At 37.0% G+C, this 27,946-nt stretch overlaps 1 protein-coding gene across 5 annotated transcripts; it reads right to left on the bottom strand.

Annotated features, from left to right (window-relative positions):
- LOC134817591 (sodium-dependent phosphate transport protein 2B-like) lies at window positions 1–26,775 on the bottom strand. 5 transcript variants are annotated; one of them, XM_063826796.1, is made up of 14 exons: window positions 26,655–26,775; window positions 7,750–7,846; window positions 7,423–7,568; window positions 6,864–6,990; window positions 6,433–6,564; window positions 6,206–6,301; window positions 5,883–5,995; window positions 5,510–5,621; window positions 4,919–5,093; window positions 2,133–2,275; window positions 1,377–1,450; window positions 1,045–1,160; window positions 732–896; window positions 1–537 (listed from the first exon to the last, which is right to left on the bottom strand). In XM_063826796.1, exons 1-14 carry the CDS (start codon window positions 26,727–26,729, stop codon window positions 378–380), a joined length of 1,731 nt encoding a protein of 576 aa, XP_063682866.1. In that variant the 5' UTR covers window positions 26,730–26,775; the 3' UTR covers window positions 1–377. The 5 variants fall into 5 exon arrangements, with proteins under 5 accessions (XP_063682866.1, XP_063682867.1, XP_063682869.1 ...); XM_063826797.1 differs by lacking the exon at window positions 26,655–26,775 and adding an exon at window positions 12,202–12,291; XM_063826799.1 differs by lacking the exon at window positions 26,655–26,775 and adding an exon at window positions 11,621–11,830.
- Window positions 26,776–27,946: the final 1,171 nt, after the last annotated feature.

The raw sequence follows: 27,946 nt of genomic DNA, 5'->3' as shown, positions 1-27,946 counted from the left end.
TTTTATAAAAGGTTTATGAAATTAAATTTGGACAAGCAAAAACTATAAGAAATATATCTTGAATAGAAGATGTTTCTGTTAGAGAATAAAACAGGAAAAGATGGTAAAAAGATCGAAATATAAACATATTAAATAAATCTTAAAATTAAGTTAAACCCTGCCAATTTTGCGATGATCAGTGATAGAAGCTCAAAGAAGACTAAAATTATCAAAGTATCATACAAACTTATAAAATATCTCCCATCAGAACCGATACTCAATAATGAATTCATCATTAAATATAAAAGCAGAAATACAAAATGCACAAAGTTTAACACTACTCTCACCTAAAGACTCAATGGCCCAACTTCATGGCGCAACTATGAACTTTATCTACATCACACTGGATTAGTTTTAGCTACCACTGATAACGGAATCACATCAGCATCGTCGACAGATTTCCGGCAGCAGATAAGTTTTGAGAGAACCGAATCGTAGGGTTCCAGAGAGCGCATTGGCTTGGGAAGGAAGTCCCAGGTTCGGAGAAATTCTGGCAGCCTGACAAAAACGGAGCGGTTAAATTTTAGTCTCGGATAGTAATAGCTATGGAATGCGGAAGCCGTTGAGAATAGCGCATACCTTAAAGATCGAGAGGATTCCTTGAACCCGGCTAGCCGATAATGTACTGTAATAGAACTTTAAACTTACAATTTCATCAGGTTATTTAGTTGTAATACGAAATTTGAACTTACTTTTCGGGAATTTTATCCTGGAGAATGTTGAGAATAGTAATGAAGAGGATAGCAGCAATAATAAGTGTGATAACCACGTAGAGGAGAGGCAGACTGAAGGACAGGGCAATGAAGAGCATTGGCATCAACAAGAATACTACTATTAGGTAGAGTATGGCAAACCATCTGAAAATAGTTATAGTCAGTATTGTGATCACCAAAAAACTTACCTGCTGTCTTATGACAACAATCAGTGATACTTATGCAACTGTTATTTTATATTATTTTAAAATGTAAAATAGTCCGATTCCAGAAAGGTGGCACTGTCAATCACCTGTAGTCAGCAGTGGTGTTTCCCAGCATCTTGGCAAAATTAATCGGAATGGTCCTCATGAAAGGAACAGGGTAGAAAACGAGGATACCAAAGATGTTGAACAGCAGATGTGAGATCTGAGTGAAGAAAGGATTTTAATTTGATTATAGATGATACAAATCGTACGAACCACCATTATTCATCAACCATTTCAACGAACACGCTTGGATAAAGCTTTATGTACAGTGTACACTAACGACGTTATACATAGTTGATATTTTGAAAATATGCTGTGAGTAATCTGAAAAGTCAAAAGCAAAAGTATAACTGTTATGGAATTTGTCGAGACTTACAGCAACTTGTATAGTGACAGATCGTTTGTCTCCAGTCGCTGCCAAAGCTGCCAGAACTGCAGTGCACGTGGTACCTAAATTAAGAAGAGTCAGTCCTCTTTACCTGTTATCGCTCGATTAGGATACGTGGAAAAGCAATTCTGTTCATTAAACGGATATTCTAGGGCAGCGTTCTTGCTTTCTTGGACTGTGGAAATAAGCAATAAGATATGTCTAGAAATTCGCTCCTACTAAATCGCTCGCCCAAATTTTAAGAAAATTCTTGTGAAAAGGCCCTTTGGGTATGAAGTTGATTTTAATCGGTGTATTTTTGGACGCTGATTCCGAATCACCCCCATGACGTAGGGTAAAAATGCTTCCCTGGAGAGTTATGGGCAAAAAACCGTTTTGGTCACGTGACAGGCTAGTAAAACATGAATTCGATTGTTTAGGGCTCAGGTTAGGGTTAGGGTTGTGGTACGGGTTATAAATAGCTTCGGTGTTATGGTTAGGGACTAGGGTTAGGGTTGGTAATAGGGTTTATGTACAACCGTTTTGTACTGCTGCAAAACCATAAAAACCAAAGTTACGTGAAATTTTTGGGCGAGCGAATTAGTAAGAACTAAGAGCCCTAGAAATTAGGGTGTGTGCCAATTTCCAAGTCAACTTGAATGATGATCAATTCTACAATTGTCCCTGTAAGTCCGCCAGCAATAAACATGCTTACCTATGTTGCTTCCAAGAGTGAAGGGGTACATGAGCATGCTTATTGCTTACCTATGTTGCTTCCAAGAGTGAGGGGGTACATCCTGTCGAGACTAATAACACCCAGTCCAACTAGAGGTGTTAGTGCTGACGTAAATACACTGCTGCTCTGTACTAGAATGGTCATACCAGTTCCCACCAAGATAAACAGATACCTGGTGAGTGGTGAACAGTGAGTTGTTATGTAAATAACATACCAGTTCCCACCAAGATAAACAGATACCTGGTGAGTGGTGAACAGTGAGTTGTTATGTAAATAACATACCAGTTCCCACCAAGATAAACAGATACCTGGTGAGTTGTGAACAGTGAGTTGTTATGTGAATAACATACCATGTTCCCACCAAGATAAACAGATACCTGGTGAGTTGTGAACAGTGAGTTGTTATGTGAATAACATACCAGTTCCCACCAAGATAAACAGATACCTGGTGAGTTGTGAACAGTGAGTTGTTATGTGAATAACATACCAGTTCCCACCAAGATAAACAGATACCTGGTGAGTGGTGAACAGTGAGTTGTTATGTGAATAACATACCAGTTCCCACCAAGATAAACAGATACCTGGTGAGTGGTGAACAGTGAGTTGTTATGTGAATAACATACCAGTTCCCACCAAGATAAACAGATACCTGGTGAGTGGTGAACAGTGAGTTGTTATGTAAATAACATACCAGTTCCCACCAAGATAAACAGATACCTGGTGAGTGGTGAACAGTGAGTTGTTATGTGAATAACATACCAGTTCCCACCAAGATAAACAGATACCTGGTGAGTTGTGAACAGTGAGTTGTTATGTAAATAACATACCAGTTCCCACCAAGATAAACAGATACCTGGTGAGTGGTGAACAGTGAGTTGTTATGTGAATAACATACCAGTTCCCACCAAGATAAACAGATACCTGGTGAGTGGTGAACAGTGAGTTGTTATGTGAATAACATACCATGTTCCCACCAAGATAAACAGATACCTGGTGAGTGGTGAACAGTGAGTTGTTATGTGAATAACATACCAGTTCCCACCAAGATAAACAGATACCTGGTGAGTTGTGAACAGTGAGTTGTTATGTGAATAACATACCAGTTCCCACCAAGATAAACAGATACCTGGTGAGTTGTGAACAGTGAGTTGTTATGTGAATAACATACCAGTTCCCACCAAGATAAACAGATACCTGGTGAGTGGTGAACAGTGAGTTGTTATGTGAATAACATACCAGTTCCCACCAAGATAAACAGATACCTGGTGAGTTGTGAACAGTGAGTTGTTATGTAAATAACATACCAGTTCCCACCAAGATAAACAGATACCTGGTGAGTGGTGAACAGTGAGTTGTTATGTGAATAACATACCAGTTCCCACCAAGATAAACAGATACCTGGTGAGTTGTGAACAGTGAGTTGTTATGTGAATAACATACCAGTTCCCACCAAGATAAACAGATACCTGGTGAGTTGTGAACAGTGAGTTGTTATGTGAATAACATACCAGTTCCCACCAAGATAAACAGATACCTGGTGAGTTGTGAACAGTGAGTTGTTATGTGAATAACATACCAGTTCCCACCAAGATAAACAGATACCTGGTGAGTGGTGAACAGTGAGTTGTTATTTAAATAACATACCAGTTCCCACCAAGATAAACAGATACCTGGTGAGTGGTGAACAGTGAGTTGTTATGTGAATAACATACCAGTTCCCACCAAGATAAACAGATACCTGGTGAGTTGTGACCAGTGAGTTGTTATGTAAATAACATACCAGTTCCCACCAAGATAAACAGATACCTGGTGAGTGGTGAACAGTGAGTTGTTATGTAAATAACATACCAGTTCCCACCAAGATAAACAGATACCTGGTGAGTTGTGACCAGTGAGTTGTTATGTAAATAACATACCAGTTCCCACCAAGATAAACAGATACCTGGTGAGTTGTGAACAGTGAGTTGTTAAGTGAATAACATACCAGTTCCCACCAAGATAAACAGATACCTGGTGAGTGGTGAACAGTGAGTTGTTATGTAAATAACATACCAGTTCCCACCAAGATAAACAGATACCTGGTGAGTTGTGACCAGTGAGTTGTTATGTAAATAACATACCAGTTCCCACCAAGATAAACAGATACCTGGTGAGTTGTGAACAGTGAGTTGTTATGTAAATAACATACCAGTTCCCACCAAGATAAACAGATACCTGGTGAGTTGTGAACAGTGAGTTGTTATGTAAATAACATACCAGTTCCCACCAAGATAAACAGATACCTGGTGAGTTGTGAACAGTGAGTTGTTATGTGAATAACATACCAGTTCCCACCAAGATAAACAGATACCTGGTGAGTTGTGAACAGTGAGTTGTTATGTAAATAACATACCAGTTCCCACCAAGATAAACAGATACCTGGTGAGTGGTGAACAGTGAGTTGTTATTTAAATAACATACCAGTTCCCACCAAGATAAACAGATACCTGGTGAGTTGTGAACAGTGAGTTGTTATGTAAATAACATACCAGTTCCCACCAAGATAAACAGATACCTGGTGAGTGGTGAACAGTGAGTTGTTATGTAAATAACATACCAGTTCCCACCAAGATAAACAGATACCTGGTGAGTGGTGAACAGTGAGTTGGTATGTGAATATGTGGAATAATCTCTCCGTGCGTGGAATGTGGATTTAATCAACTTTGTAAATATTATCTCAAGAAATTTAATTTTCATGTTGTTAGTGTAAATAAAATATCAGTTTACATCCATTTTACATACATATCATAAATCAAAAACTTATTTTATGACTAACCCGGTAAGCCAGCCGAAGGGGGAAGGAAGGTCGGAGTTGATGTGCTTCTTGAGGGTCTGAGCCATTCTGCCCAGCAATAGAGACTGGAGAGTTTTTACCAGGGTAGTTAGGCACACACACAGTAGAATGAGACTGGCAATAAGTAAGATTACACCAGTCGTCGTATCACCAAGACCTGAAGAGAGAGTGGTTATATCATATTCAGAAGGCCAGTTAAAAATTACATTGTATGTACTTGCAGATCACAATTTGTCGGCTTGGACGAGTCATACGGAATACTGTTGACATATTATCCCCTCTCTGAATAAACTCCTTAAATCGATTACACTTCTGGGTCGTGTACTAAACTTGCAACAAGGAACTTCTTTAAAAGTCCTTTTCGAGCTATTCTATTCCGTTTCGGTGCTCATAGTCCCCGGAGTAACTCTCTCTCTCTCTCTCTCTCTGTTTTGGTCAAGGTTTCTGGCCTCCTATTGAAGAGGGATGCCTTCTCGCCGTGCCAACAGAGTGTGACTCCTGCTAGCCACACTCCAGGACTCCCTAAGTATATACAAAAACATAGAATAATAGATATCACCCGGAGTAACTCGCCTGCTTGAGCAAAAAGGTATCCACACTTGTCATCACAAGCCTTCATCATGCTAGCATTTCTAGCACCGCCGCATTTAGATATATTGTAGTGATCGCCTGTCTGTGTGCAGTACTGAAAAGGGGGGCTTATGTCAGGAGAATGTTCGTTTAAAATACGACTAGTTCTGAAAGAGGTTGTATTATACGTGTGAACACAGGCTTAGTTTCTGTGGTGCAGTATAGTCTTCGCACTACGTTTCATGATATACTCCGCATGCAATTGAACCAAGTACTAAAAAGGGGTCCTTGAAGATTGCATTGGTTTTCAAAAGTAGGAGTTTTACATTGAAACCTAGTGAGGAGACCATAAAGACCTTGCTTACCAGCAACTTACCTTGGCTATGTTCTTGATTGTGGATTTTTCAATGCCGATTATGGTCTTCGTTAATGGTTTAGTTATGACTTTAAGGAAATCAAGTTTAGAGACTTTGTCATCATCGCTGATACCTGTTGTTAAAGTAAGCTGGATTGATGGTGCTCCACAGGGACACACTCTAGGTCGTCATGACAACTACCGAGAGTGCAATCCTCTGTGGGCGGCCCATAAAAACCACATTTTCTTATCCTGCATCTTTAATTTATTCTCAATTACTTTCAACAATGACACAACTAATAATTATGAGACACCAACTTTTATGCTTTCTATTTTTCACCTACCTTGAGTCAGGGCTGAGCTGATCTTTTCCAAAGGATGGAGGACAGCCTCTAGAGGCAGGAAGATAAACACACATAGCCAGTTAAAGCAATCGTGTACTGAGGATAATATAATTTTGCTTTACAATATAGATTTTATTTGTGTTAATTTATGCCAACTGCATACTATGTATTCATTCATTTCGATATTCTTGCTATAAAGCTGTTAAAACTTTTTTTCGGGCTCTTACCTGTGGCTCCACCAAATGCTCGTCGAAACATTTTTCTATCCATGGACTGACCAAGACTGACGATTGTGTTGGTCACAGTGGTTCCAATGTTGGCTCCCATCACCATTGAAATAGCGGGTCTCAGCTGGACAACTGAAAACAATATTGTTAAGATTTTATTACTTGTGGCTTTAAAAGTTTAAATCACATGCAAATAGAAAACAAAATTATAAGTTCGTGAGTACAGAATCCGTGTTAGAAGGGATTGGCTGTCTTCCGCTCACATGTACGAATTGTACGTCTATCAATATCGTGGGAAACATTTTATACGATATTACGCGATATGTTGATAAAACCAATAATTATGGTCGCTGGAAATATGTCCGATTTTGCAAATCTAATAAAAGTTGTCACTTTGTTAGTGGATCTGGGCGAACAAACTTTTAACTTACTTCCAGCTGAAACCATGGCAACAACAATGCTGGTTGAGGTGGATGAACTCTGTACCAGGACAGTCACTAGAACACCTATCATCAGTCCGATTATAGGGTTGTTCAGGATCTTACTCCTTGCAAATACCTACACGGGGTTGAATGTGATACCGGAAATTTAAGGATCAAGGTGAATAATTAATGAATATTGAATAACATAACAGAATATAATATCAGACATTTAGAATACTTTAAGAGTCGTTCACATATTATATTACGTAATCAGTTTTATACCAGTTGTTTAACCCCCTCTGTAATCATTTTTACGAATAACTATTCTGTTAAAGTTACACTATAAGCGTAATCAATTAGAAACCCCTCTGTCCCCCTTACTGATTACGTCATATGTGAACAACCTTTTATCGGCAACTCTGATTTCTGAGGGACCAAATTAGGCACAGTTTGCGTGAAGATCTTTTAACTGTGCATAATGTATTAATTTTACATTCGATAATTGAGATGATTTTAGCGAAAAATAGCAGTTCAAGTTAAAGAAATAGTTTATAAAGGAGTTACTAACCTCTCCGGCGGATTTTCCTCCGAGTAACTGGAAAGCACTTGAGAGAAAAGAAAGGGAACAAATGAAGAAGTACAGACTGGCCAGAACTATGAGCATCTTCAGTACCAATGTCAACACTTTTATGACTTTACCTTTCGTTGATTTTTCTGGGGAAATATGTTGATCATAATAATACCATAATAATATTTTGTAGACTTTTATCGATAGCCATCTGATCAGACAAACAGAGTGATAGGTTTACAGAACCAGCCGATTATACCGTCGACTGGTTGTCTTACCAAATTACAACTAAACAACAAATTATTCTCCCAAAATAAGAAATCTCACCGTTCCAAGGTTTCTCGAAGTTATCAGTATCCAGCTCATCATCCACCACATTCCAGGCATCGACCTCCTTCACCTCAAGGTGCTCCATCGACGTCGACTGTGAGAAATTATTATAGAGGTCAGTGAGGTCATTACTACAGAGGTATCAGTTTCACGAAGTTGCACATATATAGCAATAATTGGAGTTACCATATCGGACTTAAATTGTTCGGACAGTAACGTTTATCAAATACTGTATCTACTATCTTAGATCACAAGTTAGAATAGATTAAGTTGACTAGTAAAGAGCGAAAAGAAAAAATAAGGGGTCGACCAAATTTACCGTACCGTCGACAATGGCGTGACTCTCATGGAACGATCCATCATATAAGGTACTAACTCAAACTACTTTATTCAAACATATCGATGAGTGCATTAAAATTATGTCGTAACCTTATTCATATTGTCTGGAACGGAATAGGACTTTCTTTTATCAATTCTTCATTACAAATGGGCCAAGTTTTGATTAACTTAAAAATAATGAGATAACGGAAATGGTGCGATTCTCTAATCAGGTCTTTTAACAATTTCCCCTTTGACACCAATTTCCTCTCGAATCCAAAATTTCCTCGCAGAATATTCTGGCATTCTATAATGCCAGACTGCCTTTTTTCTGCATATGGGCTGATTTGTGATACGTGGCAATAAAGTCTTAGAAGGCTAGAATAGCGAATATTTTGTTATTTACTACGTTTCAAATAGTGATCATAGATGACATTACAATCTTACGATTACATTACATTGTCTGTTCTTATCAAAAGATCAGAGGACTAGCTGGACCACATGTTTCATAATATGATTAAAAAAGCAGAACCAACTCCACCATCAACATATCCTCTATATGAACGTCTTAAAAAATCACATAAAATAAGTCTTATTAAAACTGCAAAAGCAAGGAAAACCTGATGCTTTCACCTATAAATCTTCAACAGTACGGGATTACGAGAAGTGTTTCTTCTTCTTCCCCAGAATCTTCACTATATCAGAAGGGTTCAAAGAAATTTTAACAATTAGAGGTATTGTTAAAACGGCAAAAGCAAAGAGAATCGGACGTTTCTGGACTTCTTACGTCCTCTTAAACCAACAAAAATACGCGAAATTACGATTTTAATTTTAATGAAAGCATAGAACTATTTACTTAACCACGATTATTAACTTATCTGCAATTTTATAAATCCACCGACCATATGTTAACACTTTAACATACCAAATTATAATATTACATATTAAATGGTTTAAAATTATGACAGAATTTTCTATCAACACATTCATAAGAGGTCCTGGATAACTCGATTCTGTTATTAAAATACTTAAAAAACCTATCTAAGTTTTCTTTTAAAACCTATCTAAATTTGAATTTTTACCAGAAACTTTATTTCAAACCGTTATGGAGTTGCCAGGGTGGCTCCCAACTCATCATTTTTCCCGTGAACTGATGTGTATAAGAATTGAGTATAGTTCACGTTTGGCTTCCAATTTCTTATATTACAGATAAAAGTTAAGTTCCACGGCAATTTTTACGGCAATTATATTGAATCACAAGTGTTTTCCGTATCTTAACAGTTAAAACCATAATATCATGAATTGAACTGATCTATAGCAGTTGTATACTGTATAGCAATATTAAGATAATGGGACTACTGCAGACCCTCTACCGGCCAAACCTTGTTAACAAAGCCGGAGTCGAGGTTCGGTGAACGGTATAAGTTAAAAGCGCTTAAGGGACATAAGTCAAAGTGGTAAAGCAACATCATGTAGTGGACATCTTGAGAAATGAGTAGTAGGTAGAATGTAAGAAGAATCTCGAATAATTTAGTTACGCTGCAACTAAATTATTCGAGATTCTTCCAATAATTTTCAAGACTTGATGTCAATTTATTATCGGAGAAAAATATGATTTATGAAGGCAACCTTACATTCTACCTACTACTCATTTCTCAAGATGTCCACTACCTGATGTTGCTTTACCACTTTGACTTATGTCCCTTAAGCGCTTTTATCTACCGCTCACCGAACCTTGACTGCGGCTTTGTTAACAAGGTTTGGCCGGTAGAAGGTCTACAGTGACTCTTCATTCTGTTCTAAACAGCATGTACATTTTGTTACATTCACGCTCCCTTATTTATATACTCTAACCTTTGTTACAAGCGGATTTTACAACCGAAATGTAGTGATGCAGCAAATCACGGAAAGTAACAACTTAAAAGGTCAGTGCGGTGATCACGGTAAAAATAAAAGTAACGGATCCACTGTATTCTACATCTTTAATAGTCAGTATATCTGATCAACAGATGTATGGATGTTTGTCAGCTGGTAACAGGTAGTTTCAATATGAATATGGGGCCAGGTGCTATAGTCATAAGGTTACATATAAATATATTGTCGCCCTTTTGTAGACGCCCCTAATCTGAGCACTGCTTATACCCTGGGCCGCTGACGATTGTGCCGCTCTTGTTAGATTTAATGTTAAAAGTAGTAACTAACCTGATCACTATTATAAGTCACTGGTATCAGCACATAACGAGTGTTGCAAATACCTAGACGGCCCTTGTATCTGACTTTGAGCAATTTGCTATGTTCACTGCTTCTATACAGCTTGTGCCGCTGACGATTGGGCTGCGCTTGTTAGATTTAATGCTAAACGTAGTAACTAACCCGATCACTATTATAAGTCACTGGTATCAGCAAATAACGAGTGTTGCAAATACCTAGACGGCCCTTGTATTTGACTTTGAGCAATTTGCTATGTTCACTGCTTCTATACAGCTTGTGCCGCTGACGATCGGGCTGCGCTTGTTAGATTTAATGCTAAACGTAGTAACTAACCCGATCACTATTATAAGTCACTGGTATCAGCACATAACGAGTGTTGCAAATACCTAGACGGCCCTTGTATTTGACTTTGAGCAATTTGCCATGTTCACTGCTTCTATACAGCTTGTGCCGCTGACGATCGGGCTGCGCTTGTTAGATTTAATGCTAAACGTAGTAACTAACCTGATCACCTTCAGTCACTTGTATGAGCACATAACAAATGTTGCAAACACGAACGTTTTCCAAAAAAACACACTCGTGTTAAACGTTTCCTACACATGAAACTGTAGAAACTAAGATACAATTAAAGAATTAACATATTGTCATAGACAAAAAGGAGCGACTTGTTCACCTAATTAGTTTACTGAAGTGTTATCAATAAACAATGCAAGTTTACTTAAGACTTAAAAGCAATTACAAAGTCTACAAATTTACGTGATACAAACGTTTTACGCTGTGAACTCGTATCATCATAGCAATAAACTGTTTCTAAGCATTCTGCAGAGTGGCAGACCATTAGTGCAACGTTTTCGGTACTTCGCCTGGATAAGTGTCGGACATTTCGGCAAAGTATCCTTCCTGTTACAGGAGTGTTGACCCAGCCAGCAGCCTATAATACAATAATACCTAGCCTATCATACAACGTTTTCTAACAAATTATACACCGTTACAGCTTGTAGACCGCATGCTCAGTCTCCTCTGGCAGTTTGAGCAAATTATTGACTATTTAGTATTTTTATTGCATTATTCTAATTTTCGTACATTTATATGCAAAAATAGAGTGATTTGTTATTTTATCTCATAAATTAGAGCCATTTAAAATCCACACATTATTTTCAACTCACCCTGTACATTCTTCAGAGATATAAAATATTCTGCTTTATATATAGTAAGATTGTTTATAATATTTCATTGGGAAACATGGTCATTTAAGAAAGTAGTAATGCATAAAGTATAATGCATAAAGTATAATGCATAAAGTATGAATAATCATACTTTGCACGGAGTTACTACTTACCACACAGTCAAGTTAGATAACAATTTGCAGTCTATAACAGAAGGCTATACAAATAAGAACAAAATATGTAACAAATTTAAACTTTGTTGCACTGATCTATTTACCCATTTCAAATGTACGTACTCATACCCGTCTCGCCTCTCGGTTTAGGAGGAAGCAATTATGGTGAAAATTAGATTTTTCACGGTTGCTAGAAGCAATTTAACCAACGACTTAACAAGATAGTGTTTCAATTGTGAGTGGTAAAATGCCACGTCATAGACTTCCAAGCAGAACGGATTAGGTTTTACTCTAGGATATCAATATATTTTTAACACTATCTCGTGAAGTCGTTGGTCTGATTCTGCGTTGCACCTATTATGATGTAACCTAATAGGATTATAACCTACTGCTCGTGAATACCTACTGCTGTCACGAAAGGTTTTATTAACCGTGGTCACCATGGTTAACTAACTTGCAAGTTAGGTAGCTATAAATGATATTTTGATGTATGTTTACTTCATTCTTCTCCTATCACTATTGATTCGTTATATACAAAAACAATAATAAGTCTAACGCAAAAATTCCATAAAATACTTTACCGACTCGTCATCCTCGTTATCTATCTCATTCTTTAGTAGTACAGGCTTTAAGTCCGTAACCCCCATTGCAACATCAATAACCTTGCAACCTTTGCTAGCAACAAGTAGAGTTGTGAACTGATGAACAATCTTAGAAGGAAACTAGTATAATATCGAATAAAATAATCACGATAGAGCTTTACAAAACACTACCTCCAACAGAATTGTTGAAGTATCAATAATCAACAAAAACACTTTCACTTATAATAGAACTTTACAAAACGCTACCTCTAACACAATTGTTGAGGTATCAATAATCAACAAAAACACTAGACTTGGCGGTGAATCAGGTTGATCAAAAACCGATGGATTCAACAGTCGACAATTAATATGGGCGCGTTGGATTTATAGCGATAAAAAATGCAGGCTAAACAAGACAAAAGATTGATTAATTAATAGAAACATTCTGAATCGATAGTGTACATTCGTAGACACCATTCATTTTGGGGTTGATTACAATAAAGTTATGCAGGATGTAAGCGAAATTAAAGCACGTGAGTAGAATTATAGCAAATGATAACTATATACGATATATTACATACGGAGCTGTGGATAAATTACATGAGCACATTTTGTGGAGATTCAATGTGATTCCAGGCGGTAAAACTAACGGTCCCCATGGCAACATCAAATATATTGGCTCAGTTACATCACTTCGACTATCAAATTACCAAACTACTCAACCGTATTCTATTTACTTACTTTAATTAAGTAAGTAACTTTACTTATTACCAAGTAGTTCAATGTAAGAAGGAAAAATATAAATGGAAATATATGATGTGGCGCATAGTAAAGGTTGGGATTCAAACAAAATAAGATTTCTATTCTGGTATGCAGTCGACATATTGTAGCGAGGTATGGTATGTAATCATGTCACTAGAAAATTATCACATGTTTTCAGGATAACTTCAATGCTCGCTAAGTAAGCTTTGACAATTTATCCTATTCTAAATCTATGTAAAGGGGACGAACTGATAGGACAAACATCGTCTAATAGTGATGTACGTATATACATATTTATAGCATAATTGATAAAATATTTGGTTTAGTTTTGGTTTTGGTTTATGGAGCAAACGTGCCACGTAGGTCCAGGATCGATTTCAAAATATACAGGGTGGGCCAGTGTAAATGACCACCCTGTCTACCGGACAGTTAGGCTGGGTGCTAGGATACAGGACGCACTTAACTACTGCCCCTATCCCTAGGAAAACTAAGGAGTCCCCCTAAAGAGATTTCAACATAGTGTAAACCACTGCCTGAGTTGAGTAAATATACTGATGTAATAAAAATATTCAGTAATAATTACTGTTTGTACAGCCATCAGTGCTAGATACATAACATTAAATATTCAATGTAATTATATTGACTTCTAGCATTGATACCGGTTAACATGAAGGTGCCTTACATTACGAACAATGACGTGCGGTCTAAACTCTAAAGTGATAAATGATTGAGTAATATTACATTCACGGTATATAGCTGAACAAAAACATTTTAGTGATCACATCAACAAATGTCGGCTTTGTTGCTGTAGCATTCAGGTCAACTTTCATAAGAGTTGGATTAGCATTTATCTGCTGCTGTAGAGTTAGGAGCTGTATGTGCATAATTAATTATATCATGTTACATAATATCTGATAAATTTAAAAAGATATTTCAATGCCAGAAGGAAGAAATATTTCCGAAATAAAATAACAAAAGAAGTAAAAAAATGGTAAGTTACAGCAAGGATATCGCCTTACACATAATGAATGTGGAGTGACATTCACCTTAACATAAATCTAAGTTAATTCCTCGCGAGGAAGATACTGAAAAAACGTGAGCAGAAGAATTACCTTAAGAAATATAATTAGATTAAAATTGTTTTATAAAGACCAATACCAGTGAATACTAGTAAACTGATTGTTATTGGACGATGTCCAATGTTTTGCAACGCGGACAGGAGGCTTGACATCTCCGTTTTATTAAAATATTTAGGGTCCTTATATCATATAATGGAATGGGGTGTTTCTGGTTCAAAGTTCCCTGCAGTACGTGTTAAATCGCCCAAAATAACTTTTTTAAATAAAGGGGGTTAGCAGGGTACAAATGTTCAGTTAAACAAAAAATTTCCGATTGACATATTGAATATTGATACATATTATAGCAGAAGTTAAAAAGGCTTGCAAGGTTTCAAAGGTTACTTTATCCTTATCAGTACTTATTTTGACCTGGGATCAAAGGATCAAATTTTGTTAAATATCAGCAAAATTTTGCGAATTTCAGGTCTAAGAATCGCACTCGAGTCGATTTTACTTTTAGCAAAGAAAACTATCATTTCCTGTTTTTAATATACCTTTTAGTTTAATCTATGCATATTTAAACAAACATTTATGTGCCAACGAATTTATTAACATATGGTTGTAAGCTTTCCAATGACTTAAAAGTTAAGTTAGTTGACACCAACATTCTTCGTTTCTTAGACTAGTGCAACTCTGTCATCAAAAAGTATGGCATCTCAGTATATTGTGTTAAATAAAAAAACTCCACTTTATACCTGTTAGGCTCAAAATAAAGTTCAAAATGTTTAACGGGATGATAAACAATTCTGACGTTTTTCTTTTCAAAATACCTAAAATTCGGAAAAAATTCGACTTGTGTCCATAACTATGGTTAGGGTGGTCACACATTTTTCATGACGTAACATTAAAAACATCGGAAAGAATTACTTTTAAAAATCAGGAAAAATATATTCAGAAAGTTCATTATTATTATTACTTTATTATTAAAAAATAAAAGCAAGTTGCATTGATAATGCATTGACTTTTAATGAGTAATTCCATCGGTATTTGATTAAAAATGAGGGTGAATCTTGGCAAGTGAAGAACTAATTACTGAGCAGTAAGCTGGATCGCAATTCCTCAACAGATTAAAATTGAGTCACTCTATTGAAGTCCCGTTAATCGCTTATACACACACGATGTGTTGGAATCTTATAAATATAATTATAATGTAAAATTATAAAGTTATGATATTGAATACTCTCAACTCTATACTTCAATTTGGCTCATCGCCAGATCAACTAGCCCCGGCCATCCTACCCATTTAATTATTAAACCTTCCATGGGGATAAGTTTACACATCTTGAATTGTCAGGAAACTCAGTTTAAGACATTACGTAAGATAGTGCCTTGTAAGTTAATTGTCGTGCTCACAAAAACAATCGTGTAAGGCTTGCGCTTGACATTACGCAGTTGAATAATCCAACCTGAGAGAACTTAAAGGCTGAAAATTTGGCGAATTGTTTAGCTTTGCAGTGTTTTTTGTCTCCAAATTTAAAGGTTTTAGGCATGAGGGCAGATGCGGAATCACACATTTTGAAAACAACCGTGAGGTCTCTCGCTAGCCATCCATTAAGGCATTTTGCCAACATTTTCAGATCGGTACTACTACTACCAAAGGTGATTCAGTCACAATACAAATTCAGTCTACTTTACAGATAACATAAGGTACTAGTCTACCGTCACTTGTTTTATAAATAATGTAAGGTATCCGTCTCTCGTCACCTGTTCTACAAATAATATAAGATGTCCGTCTCCCGTTAGTAAAGTATACCGAATTTGTAGACCGTGTTCTACCAATTCTATTTATAGAATTTTGTGATGATAAGTGTCACTGATCATCACAAAATGGGGTTCTGGTGCAACGCCCTCTCATTGGCTGATTGATCAGCCAATGAGAACTGAGAAGGCGGTATCGATTTCAGTATCTTAACTTTTATCCACGCCAGTGATCTCGCTTGAATAACTTAAATGAACATATTCTTTGGGTATTTTTAAATGTGGAAGCGTGTAATGTTAGAATTTATTCATTAATTTATAACCTATATAGGGCCGATGCTCGGACTTTGGAGCCGACCTAAATCGGTCAGTAAGTCAGTAGAGATATTTAGGGCATGATAAATACTGGAAATGGTAATTCACCAGGATATGCGATTGCACGTTGTAGCCACCAGTCAAGAATTGATATTCAAAAGATAAATATAGACTTTGATAAAGAATTGGTGTTATTAGCTAAAGTAAAATGTAAAGAAATAACGCGAAGAATAATGAAAATATTACAAAGTGCACACTTTATATCGCTCAACCTAGGTAGGGCCGAGGTAAGAATGTAGGGCAAGGAATGTTGTGACAACTTAAACTTATTGGTATGGGATTTGTCAACATTTAACTTAAGACTTCTGGTGATGACTTGATTCCATTGTTACCAGTTATCTGACTGTTTTTTGGTAAGTTAATATGAACATAAATTTAAACCTTCAGAATGCTATTTGTTCCTGTAATACTCAATTTTCCGAAGGTTTTGCAGGGTCCTGTTCAAGGAGTTAAAGCATGAAGCGTTGACACATTGCTATTGTACTTTCGCTTTTGGGTACTAATATTAGAAGACGAAGCCAGCCTTATGTCGCAGTCACCTCGTTGCTCCTAGCAGAAACCCGTCAAACCCTAAAGTTTTATAGTTGTGGTGAACGTGCGGAACGTTAACTAAAAATTTTCTGTATGGATAAATTACTTATTATTATGGATAAATTACTTATAATTATAAATTACTAATAATATAAATACTATGTTGCCAACAAACAAGCATGGAAAGCTGTTTTTAAGAACTTAGCACGGGATAACGAAGTTCCTATGGAGCTACTGAAGAAACCAGTAACAGCTCCTTGTACTTCTTTTGAAGACCCAGCCATCAAGTCTGCAAAAGAAAACATTGTCAATTTTGTAGACAACTTCAAGCCCAGAAAACTTGAATCTAATATGAACCGCTATGAGAGTGAAGGGTATATGTGGTTGAAGAAGGCTGTCAAGGATGGCTTAATAGCCATAACATCGGCTGATAAGGGCGGTGCGATAATCATTGTCACCCCTCAGATAATCAAGGATATCACTTCTGCCAAAGTTGAGGACCCTTTGAGATACAGACCTTTGCAAACTGATCCTACTGGATCTTTGAGAGGAAGGTTGTTAGAGCTGTGGTCATCTGGTTTGGAGCGGAAGTATGTAAGTGGTGAACAGTCTAAGTGTGTGGTTGGTTTGATTCAGAAGTCTGATCAGGACACTCTTTCACAGAGCACTTCTGATCTAGTCAAGCCCGATATTCCGTATGGTTACCCATTACTGAAAATTCACAAGCTGACTGAGACTGAAATTAGAGAGAAAAAGATTCCACCCAGTCGATTCGTGACTGATCTCTCTAGAGGAGTAACTGCAAGATCAGATAAGTTTGTTGTTTGGAAGTGGTTGGGACCTCTTGCCAGGGATTACTGTATAGATCTTGTTAAAGATTCAACTGCAGCTCTCATAAAACTCGAGGAATTGGCAGCTTCCGGACAAGTAGTCGATACTTGGATCAGCTTCAGTATTGATATTGTTTCTCTATACGATTCTCTGCAACATAGCTTGGTGATGTCAGCCTTAGATGATGCTATGGAGTCGTGTAGACCAGATTGGTCTGAGGAGTTCAGGACTTGGCTGAAGGGACTGATACAGCTTAGTTTTGATTCGGCAGTCTTGAAGAATGCAGACAACTGGTATGAGGTCGTTAACGGTGTACCCACTGGAGGTATCAATTCAGTGGATTGCGGTAACATTGATTTGTTCTTTGTCCTAAAGAGTCTGGTTTACGACCCGGTTGTTAGACCAGAGGAGCTCAAGAACCTTGATCGGTTTGTGGATGATATTTCGGGCCAAGGTATGTGGAGAGGTTCTATGATTGGTTTTGAAGAATGGGTAGGGTCATTACGCAGTAAGATGGTTGATGACTATGGCTTAGATATTACATACGAAGTGAAACCAATCACGGAGTTCACTCAGTTCCTGGACATTCAGTACAAGTTTGTTGGAGGGATACTCACAACAGATCTGTTTAGGAAACCTACTGACGCCAACAGGTATCTTGAATTCTCAAGTTTCCATCCACGACATTCCTTCCGGAGTATAGTCTTCTCACAGGCACTTCGATACAGAAGGATAATCAATGATGACGTCTTGCTGGATGAGAGATTGGCAGAGCTTCAGTTGTTTTTTGAGCGGTCTTCATATCCTACTGATATGGTGAGAGAGGTCATCAGTGATGTCAGATCGATACCAAGAACTTTACAGTACAAGGCAAAGGATCAGGGTCCCCCTTCTTTCACACCATGGATTGTTACATTCGGTGCGGGCTATGAGGAAACCAAGGAAAAGGCTAAAGAGGCCAGTAACATCATCTCAAATAGCCGTACATGGAGCAGTGAGAACCCTGAGAGGATCCCTAAACTCCAAGTGGTGACCAGGCGAGCCCCTAACTTAAAGGACACTTTATTCAAGAGAAAGAAGCTTGCCTTAGGTTCAGAGTCAAGAACAACTGACCCATGCACCAAATCTGGTGAGAAGAAGAAAGGCAGACCCTGCCAAACTTGTCACCTTGTTAGTGGCAATTCCATGGTCTCCAATAATGGACACTCAGTCAGAACTCAAGGTGGTAACTGGAAGACACGCAACATTGTGTACGGCGCGACGTGCAAACTTTGTACTGTTAATAACGTATACGTGGGAAAAACAGTCACCAGCCTCAGCCAACGTGTGAATGGTCATCGCAGTAAATATTATGAGATTTTAGAGGCGAGTAGTAAGGGGAATGTTGAGAGCCACAGAGATTTTGATGACGAGAATGTTTTAGGGGCACATCTTTTTTCAGTCCATAATTTGAGGGAGAGATCTGATTTCAATGAAAGTTTCCATTTTGATATTTTGTGTTCTACATCCCCAGATAATATTAGAAAGTCAGAACATTAGAAAGTCAGAACAGTTTTATATTAACAAATTGAAGACACTTTATCCGTTTGGCCTGAACAATGTGAATTCCGTTTCTGGAAGCTAATTTTTCATGGTGTCCCGAATTTTATTTTTAAATCGTCAATTTTTTGTTTATATATGCAGTCTATCAATTTTTTAATTGCGTCTTTTTGATTTAATGAACTACTGTAGACTCCACATTATTATAGTATATGCCATTAATTTTGTTCCGATTTTAAACTATTCCATTTTGACGAGATGCTAATTTAATTTTTTGAGACTTTACTACATTTTTGATGAGAATTTTTGACATTTTCAAACTAACCATTGATATTTTCAGATTATGTGACTGATTAAATGCTGAAGATAAAAGAAATGTATTCATTTTGCTAAGATTATGTTTGCGTTTCATTGCTCAACAGCTGTTCGAAGGATCAAATTTAAGAAATACTATGTGTGGTCATTTTATCACAGTGCTGGCAAGCACGACCGTTGCATTTATTGTGGGTATACTATGTACCCCATTTATTATTATACCCCCTTTACTATAATTATACCCCCTTTGGTACACGTTACAAGCTTCTTTCGTGCACGCGAAGCGTGCACTCCGGCCGGAGGCGGCGGCCGAAGGCCGCCGCCTCCGGCAGGAGTTTTTCAGGCATTAAGAAGTCGTTCAGCAGATTTATTTTTAGTTCAAAACATTCTAATTTGATGTCAAAGATGACAGGAATAAAAAATAGTTATGTTGAGATTTTTAAAAAATTTGCATAAAATACTCGCCAGCACTGTTATACGAAATTCGGTAAAAAACCCAAAATCGCCATATTCAGGTGCCTTAAAAACCATATTAAAATTGAGTTAGAGATCTGAAATTTTTCAGGGCGTCTAGACGTTGACCAAATCGACTGCAAAAAAGGTTTCAGGCTTCAGGAGCATCGGGAAGTGGGTTTTCTAGAACCCCTGTTTTACGACAGATTGTCGTGATACATGATATTCAGGGATAGACGCTTTGACAGTCAAATATAGTCAATTGTATCCTAAATTTAGGTGTCCATAGATTCAAAAGTATAAAAGATACAGCCATTTCCGACCACAGGTCTTTAAAATAATTGTTTACACTTTAGTTTACATTGTATAAAAAAATTATTTGACGTCATAAACACCCCTTGATGACGTCATCAAGTTAACCGTTTTTAAAACTTGATTTTCGACAAAGTAATAACTTCTAAAATTGATTTAACACTATTTAAAAGTAATTTTTTTCAACATCTGAGGAAATTTTCATCTTAGATAATTGTTCAAGCATTCTGAAAATCTACCGGAAAGTTTTCTTATCTTACTCCTTCATAAAGATATTTGCCTTTGAAGTTAGTGCTTTTTTGAAAAATTATTTTTTTAAAACGTCAATTTTGCGATTTAGTATTCTCTGGTGTTGGGCTATCCCTTGGATTGTGGAGCTCAGTTCTGCTTCCTATAGGTATAAATTGTGCATTAGGCTAGTTTTAAAGTTGAAAATCAAAAATTTGCACACATGGGGACACGCCCAAATTGATTAAAAATTGCTAAAATCACTGAAAATTGGTGTTTTCACGATTTTTATCAACTTTGGAGTCCCGTTGTGATCCAAGTTCTATTTGAAATCTTTTGAAACTTTGCACGCTTATCAAACTATATATAAAATACCGCTATGCAAAAATTTACGGCGATTCAGTATTGGATGCGCACGTAACGTCCGCTCAAAGTTTGCACGTGCGAACGGTGAGAATTATGCTCATTCGTGATTTCGAACAAATTCTGCTTTACCACGACAGTTCAATGTCATTATAAATGAAGTTAATGGCAACTTGAATGATTATAATGTTTTATGTTCAGTCAGTGATAGACCGATATGCTTACTTAAACACAAGGAAATGTTTTTAAAGTAAAAATTTCGAAATCGTTGAAACTTCCTCCTTATTAATGAAGACATCAGTTTATATTTCGATTTTATAAAGTATCCTGATATGACATTATAATCAAAAAGAGATGATATTTTACCAAAACCCATAATCATGGGTAGAGTGGACCGCTGCCAGTGTCTCTCTTTCCCAAACAAAAGGAAATGATATTAATTTGATTGACCGTTCTCAAATGCAAAATGATACCGAGAATGAAATCGGTCGCTCGCTTTTTCCATTAATTTACAATTGTAATTTTACCAAAACCCATAATCATGGGTAGAGTGGACCGCTGCCAGTGTCTCTCTTTCCCAAACAAAAGGAAATGATATTAATTTGATTGACCGTTCTCAAATGCAAAATGATACCGAGAATGAAATCGGTCGCTCGCTTTTCCCATTCATTCACGGCTTACGAATTGTAATAATTTTCGATTGATTACATGTCAATCAGATGCTGTAAAAATCTCTTTGGGTTGCGTTCGGGTCGATACCTAGTATTTCGGGGTAAGGGTGGTAGTTATCACTTATTGCATTAGCTGAAGTTTATTGAATCTTTATTGCCGAGTACAGCTGCCTTTGGGTAGTTCTTCTTAATCTATTACAATTGTAAATGAATGGGAAAAGCGAGCGACCGATTTCATTCTCGGTATCATTTTGCATTTGAGAACGGTCAATCAAATTAATATCATTTCCTTTTGTTTGGGAAAGAGAGACACTGGCAGCGGTCCACTCTACCCATGATTATGGGTTTTGGTAAAATATCATCTCTTTTTGATTATAATGTCAGGGTACTTTATAAAGTCGAAATATAAACTGATATCTTCATTATAATAAGGAGGAAGTTTCAACGATTTCGAAATTTTTCCTTTAAAAACATTTCCTTGTGTTTAGGTAAGCATATCGGTCCATCACTGACTGAATATACCACTTAATAGGTACTCATTCAAGTTGACATTAAATTCATATATAATGACATTAAACTGTCGTGGCAAAGCAGAATTTGTTGGAAATCACGAATGAGCAAAATTCTCACCTTTCGCACGTGCAAACTTTGAGCGGACGTTGCATGCGCATCCAATATTGAATCGCCGTAAATTTTTGTATGTAATTGTTTTATATATAGCTTATTAAGCATGCAAAGTTTCAAAGTATTTCAAGAAGAACTGTAATCACAACGGCACTCTAAAGTTGACAGAAAATGACGAAAACAGCAATTTTCAGTGATTTTAGCAATTTTCTATCAATTTGGGCGTGTCCCCACGTGTGCAACTTTTCGATTTTCAACTTTAAAACTAGCCTAATGCACAATTTATACCTATAGGAAGCAGAACTGAGCTCCACAACCCAAGGCATGGCCCAACACCAAAGAATACTAAATCGCAAAATTGACGTTTTTATAAAATAATTCTTCAAAAAAGCACAAACTTCAATGACAAATATCTTTATGAAGGAGCAAGCTAGAAAAACTTTCCGGTAGATTTTCAGAATGCTTGAACAATTATCTAAGATGAAAATTTCCTCAGATTTTGAATAAAATTACTCCTTAATGGGTTAAAATTAATTTTAAAAGTTATTACTTTGTCAAAAATCAAGTTTTAAAAACGGTTAACTTGATGACGTCATCAAGGGGTGTTTATGACGTCAAATAAATTTTGTATACAATGTAAACTAAAGTGTAAACAATTATTTGCAAGACCTGTGGTCGGAAATGGCTGTATCTTTTATACTTTTGAATCTATGGACACTTAAATACAGGCTACAATTGACTGGCAAAGCGTCTATCCCTGAATATATATATCTGTATATCTGTATGTATATGTCCCGACAATCTGTCGTAAAACAGGGGTTCTAGAAAACCCATTTCCCGATGCTCCTGAAACCTGAAACTTTTTTTGCAGTCAATTTGGTCAACGTCTAGACGCCCTGAAAAATTCCAGATCTCTAACTCAATTTTAACATGGTTTTTAGGGCACCTGAATATGGCGATTTTGGGTTTTTTACCGAATTTCGTATAACAGTGCTGGCGAGTATTTTATGCAAATTTCTTAAAAATCTGAACATAACTATTTTTTATTCCTGTCATCTTTGACATCAAATTAGAATGTTTTGAACTAAAAATAAATCTGCTGAACGACTTCCGATGAGTCTTAATGCCTGGAAAACTCCTGCCGGAGGCGGCGGCCTTCGGCCGCCGCCTCCGGCCGGAGTGCACGCTTCGCGTGCACAAAAGAGGCTTGTAACGTGTACCAAAGGGGGTATAATAGTAAAAGGGGTATAATAGTAAAGGGGGTATAATAGTAAAGGGGGTATAATAGTAAATGGGGAACATAGTATACCCACAATAAATGCAACGGTCGTGCTTGCCAGCACTGTGATAGATTAAGAAGAACTACCCGAAGGCAGCTGTACTCAGCAATAAAGATTCAATAAACTTCAGCTAATTTACTAACTACCAGTACCACCCTTATCCCGAAATACTAGGTATATCGACCCGAACGCAACCCAAAGGAATTTGTACAGCATGTGATTGATTGTAAGCCGTGAATGAATACTAACTACCAGTACCACCCTTATCCCGAAATACTAGGTATATCGACCCGAACGCAACCCAAAGGAATTTTTACAGCATGTGATTGATTGTAAGCCGTGAATGAATGGGAAAAGCGAGCGACCGATTTCATTCTCGGTATCATTTTGCATTTGAGAACGGTCAATCAAATTAATATCATTTCCTTTTGTTTGGGAAAGAGAAACACTGGCAGCGGTCCACTCTACCCATGATTATGGGTTTTGGTAAAATATCTTATAACTAATTTATAATAATATTACCCTTTTAATCTTTTATGCACAGAAATAGGACTGCTTCATTTTGTATCAGACTGGGAAAATTAATAATTATCAGTTGGGCCGGGGAAATTAAGATTTCAAAAATTGTATTTTCATGAATTTTTGTTTTTGATAATCACTAACGTTCTCTACAAAATGACGTATGTACCTTCAATACGTCAAAATCCACCGTTCACTACAACTAAGCCTACAGTAGTCTCAAGAAAAAACAAATGTATCTATTTTTTAATTTTAACATCACTTGGGCCTGGGGCTCCAAATTTCGTAACAAACATTTCTGTGCAGGAATGTATTTTCCATATTCCCAAGAATTATCACAAAGAATTGTAAAAGTAAATCTGATGGGCACAACTAACTAAAGTATATTTTCTCCTATTAACGACCTAAGAACAATTTTTTTTAATTTGTATCTGCCATAAGGAATTAGGAAGGCACTGAGGAGCTCAATAGGGGGTCGTAGACTATGTATTACGAATAGAGAACAAATTGGATATCGCTCGTATTTTTGAAAAATGTTCAACTAGCTCTATGTCCTAAAACACTAACTTTTCGAATTATTAGCGAAAAACTGACTTTTGTTTTGCGATTTTGTGAGAATATAGGTGGGTTATAAACAGAGACTTTCGAATAGGAACTAATACGTGATGTCACAAAAAGATTGACCCAATAAGAAGTGCTCCTCATTTTATTAATTTCACCCCATTGGTCCTCATCTCCTAGTTTGGTGTTCTAAAGCCAAAGGGTTGGGAGATTTGTTTAGGACCACTATACAGGTTCTAAAACTTTTTTTATGTTTTAATTTTGCAGGCTTAAAAATATGGGGAAAAACCCTCGAATCTTGGGCTCGTCCACGATTCTAAGCACTGGGCCTACTGCCAAGTGGTAAACATTTGTGGCCTATATTTGGTCCTAATGTGTTCTTATTGTTCTCATCTAACCCCTAAACAACTCATTTGATCTCATTAGACCCAATAGGTGTTCACAGACTGTCATTTATTCAGCTGGCCTGAACCCAGAGAATGTACGTCAGGCCACTTTGGCATAAATTGTGCATTTTAGGAGGTGGAATTCACTTATTTGATAGCTTTATCGATCCATATGTTACCAGAGATGTTTATTGATAGAATAAATTTGCCAAAGGATGGAAAATAAAAGGTGACTGCTCGAACTAGGGCATAATTGTAGAAACTAGGGCATAATTTTACCCCACTGGTCCTCATTTCCTAGGAAATGAGGACCAGTGGGGTAAAATTAATCAAAATGAGTAGCACTTCTCATTGGGTCAATATTTTTGGGACACACTGTAGTGCAGTACAATATGTACTCATATAGAAGTGTATGGATGTATACAATATATGTAATAAAGACAAAAACAACACCATAATATGGCGTCATGGTCCCCGTATACTCGAGATAGCGTTTCCGTAGTCAACACATGACAGCAGGGTAGAAACGTTAAACGTATGTCTCGTTGTAAGAGAATCTGGATCCTAGCACTCCCTAAAAAGAGTGTTAGAACTTAGACCGATGAACGGACGGTTGTAGACTAAACTCCCGACGGCGAAACCATGGTTATGAACATGACATGGTTATTGGTTATGCCGTTGGGATTCTAGTCAGGTGACCTACACCTGTATCCTACAACGGAGGCACCCCATTAGACGTATTTGACGTAGCCTCCATGTAGGTAGAGTAGGTGATACAACAAAAAACAAAAACAACAAATCCATTTATCAACACATGATAATGATATCTTGTAATTCTGATCCCCCAGAGACAAATGAAGAATACTGAGTCTAGCTATAGTATAAACCGATATGAGATATCGCCATCCAGTATAATAACGCCGTATTAAAACTTTAAAACTTTCACCACTTTATCCTGTTGAAGTCATGTATTGTCTTTGAGTCTCATGGTAAAACTCATTTAACAAATACAAATAATAACTACTGGCTTGAATCGAGTCTGTTCAGAAAAACAGCAAATTTCGTTAAATCAGTTTATCCTCAACCGAATACCGAACTATTTAATATTTCAAACGAATGGAAAATACAGAATCGCTGTCTCTGGGTAAATCTAATAGAATTATGGGCTCCATCTAATACCATCAATCGATTATGAGTATCAAAATGAACTTAGTTTCCCTACGTAATTTTGTAACAAATAAGTCAAGGGCTCATTATAGTACTTGACGGATGATACGGTCTAAATTTCTTTGAAATGTTACCAAAGCAAAGTGGGTGTCCTTTTTAAAAATCGTCCGATTTGTCAGCAAAATGGATTCCCGGCCCAGCCAACTCGACGCGAAAAAAATATTTGGGGGTACAAAATATTTAGGGTATAAAAAGGGACCGGGTGGGGTTGGGTACCGAATTGTAACGCCCTTGACGGTCATACCACTAGTTTTAAATCTGTCAAAGAAAATATGTGGGACTAGATCTTGTGGAATTTTTCGAGTACTGAAAGCAAGCGTGCTTAATCATACATTGACATTTTTCGGAGGAGTCTTCGATGCATTTTAGAAGCTTATTCCGAATAACCCCACATTCGATAAGGTTAAAATTATTCTCTGACAAAAACTGTTTCGATCATCTTCCGTTAAAAGGTTGGGGTATGGATTTGGTACGAGGTGTGGATCTTCCAAAAAAGCCAGTTGTTAAGTTAAATACCTACTAGCCAACTACTACAACTCTCAGTCAACTAATTGATCAGCTACCGGCCGAGGAAACTTCCAATTGTTAGTAATTTCATGGTAGACAATATGAATATTGAATATAGGTATTCGATAATATGACTATTTTAGTGATACTCACGTCATTGATTTCAGCGCCATGGCACGAGTAGACAGTAGCGATTCCAAACTGGTCCAGCTCTTTTTGAGGAGGCATGATGTTGGAGTTTGTGGTGTCTGGAACCGATCCCAAGGGACTCTTTCCTACTGAGAAATAGTTTGGGTAATTTTTTGAAATGTTTGTGTTTTACTTTGATTCAATTTTTGGATTATTTATATCTAGTTATGTATCGAAATGGATATGTTCTAATATTTTTCAAGTTCACTGATCATCAGCTGATCATTAGTATTGACATGAACATTAAACTAAACAAGAATGAACTAGGAAATGTATGCTAAGCGTGTTGAACATGATCTTAAATTATCAAAGTCTGGTAGTCGTAGCAGCGGTGCTAGCTGTACAAAAAGATAATAAAAAAGTAGCTGAAGTGCCGCCGGTTCGATAGCTCTGCATGCTACACTTCATTTTATAGCAATGATATTGCTTCTAGAACGCAGCAGATAATATGCAATCAAGCTCCGTAACAGATGTTATAAAAGATCGAAACTTTACAATTTGAGAATCAAGCACTTGATAAAAATGGAGTGCTTTGTGATAGAACTATTGTTTGGAGATTTGCATGCTGACGATGTGATGTGTGCACGCGAGCTCGAGCTAGTTTTAAAACCCCTGGTTACAAGACTAAGCTGATGAAGGGGGGCCTGAGGTTGATATTAGTGGCTATAAATAGATTACCGTCATAATGTTTCATTCAATTATAGTGATCAAAAAGAACAAAAATCTATGAAAGCATTAAATCAAAGAACGACTGGAAAAATGTATGCATATGACTTATGCAGCAGGGTCGACGAGAAACGAAAACTAAGCCAGTAGCTGAGCTAGCTCATTTCAACATTTAGGTCAATCGGTTGTTAAATGCAATAGACATAGATCATTCAACGCTTTGTCATTCACAGTAGCACTATATATAGCGGCAACAGGTGACGCAAATTCCCACACCACTTGGTCATTAACATCCAATCTGAATCCGTCAAACAGTATTCAGATTTTGCCGTCATTTTTACACGAGTGCATTGTAGTTTTTAATTTTCCTTCTTTTCCTCTCCCTTCTTTAGTTTTTGCAGATTTCCAAAATTTCTAATGTTACTTTCTCCTCTTCAGCACATAACATATTATGTATAACAAAAATAAAATGTTGTGAAATAATAGCGAAATTTCAGGTCCAAGAATCTAGATCTCCCCCGAGTCGATTTTACTTTCAGCAAATGAAAACCACGTATTCTTTCCTGTTTTTAACCCTTTTATTCTGATCA

This window comes from Bolinopsis microptera, chromosome 6 (genome assembly GCF_026151205.1).
Source record: "Bolinopsis microptera isolate Bmic1 chromosome 6, MBARI_Bmic_1.0, whole genome shotgun sequence".
NCBI lineage: Eukaryota > Metazoa > Ctenophora > Tentaculata > Lobata > Bolinopsidae > Bolinopsis > Bolinopsis microptera.
This window is presented reverse-complemented; position numbering and strand designations above follow the sequence as displayed.

What these genes read in the sequence shown, in the direction of transcription:
- LOC134817591 (XM_063826796.1), bottom strand. Translation starts at nt 26,729, where the DNA reads ATGCCTCCTCAAAAAGAGCTGGACCAGTTTGGAATCGCTACTGTCTAC. An exon ending in CAGCTCAGCCCTGACTCAAG is followed by an intron (nt 5,996 to 6,205) that starts GTAGGTGAAAAA and finishes CTTTAACAACAG; the next exon opens with GTATCAGCGATGATGACAAA. An exon ending in CCCTTCGGCTGGCTTACCGG is followed by an intron (nt 2,276 to 4,918) that starts GTTAGTCATAAA and finishes ACCACTCACCAG; the next exon opens with GTATCTGTTTATCTTGGTGG.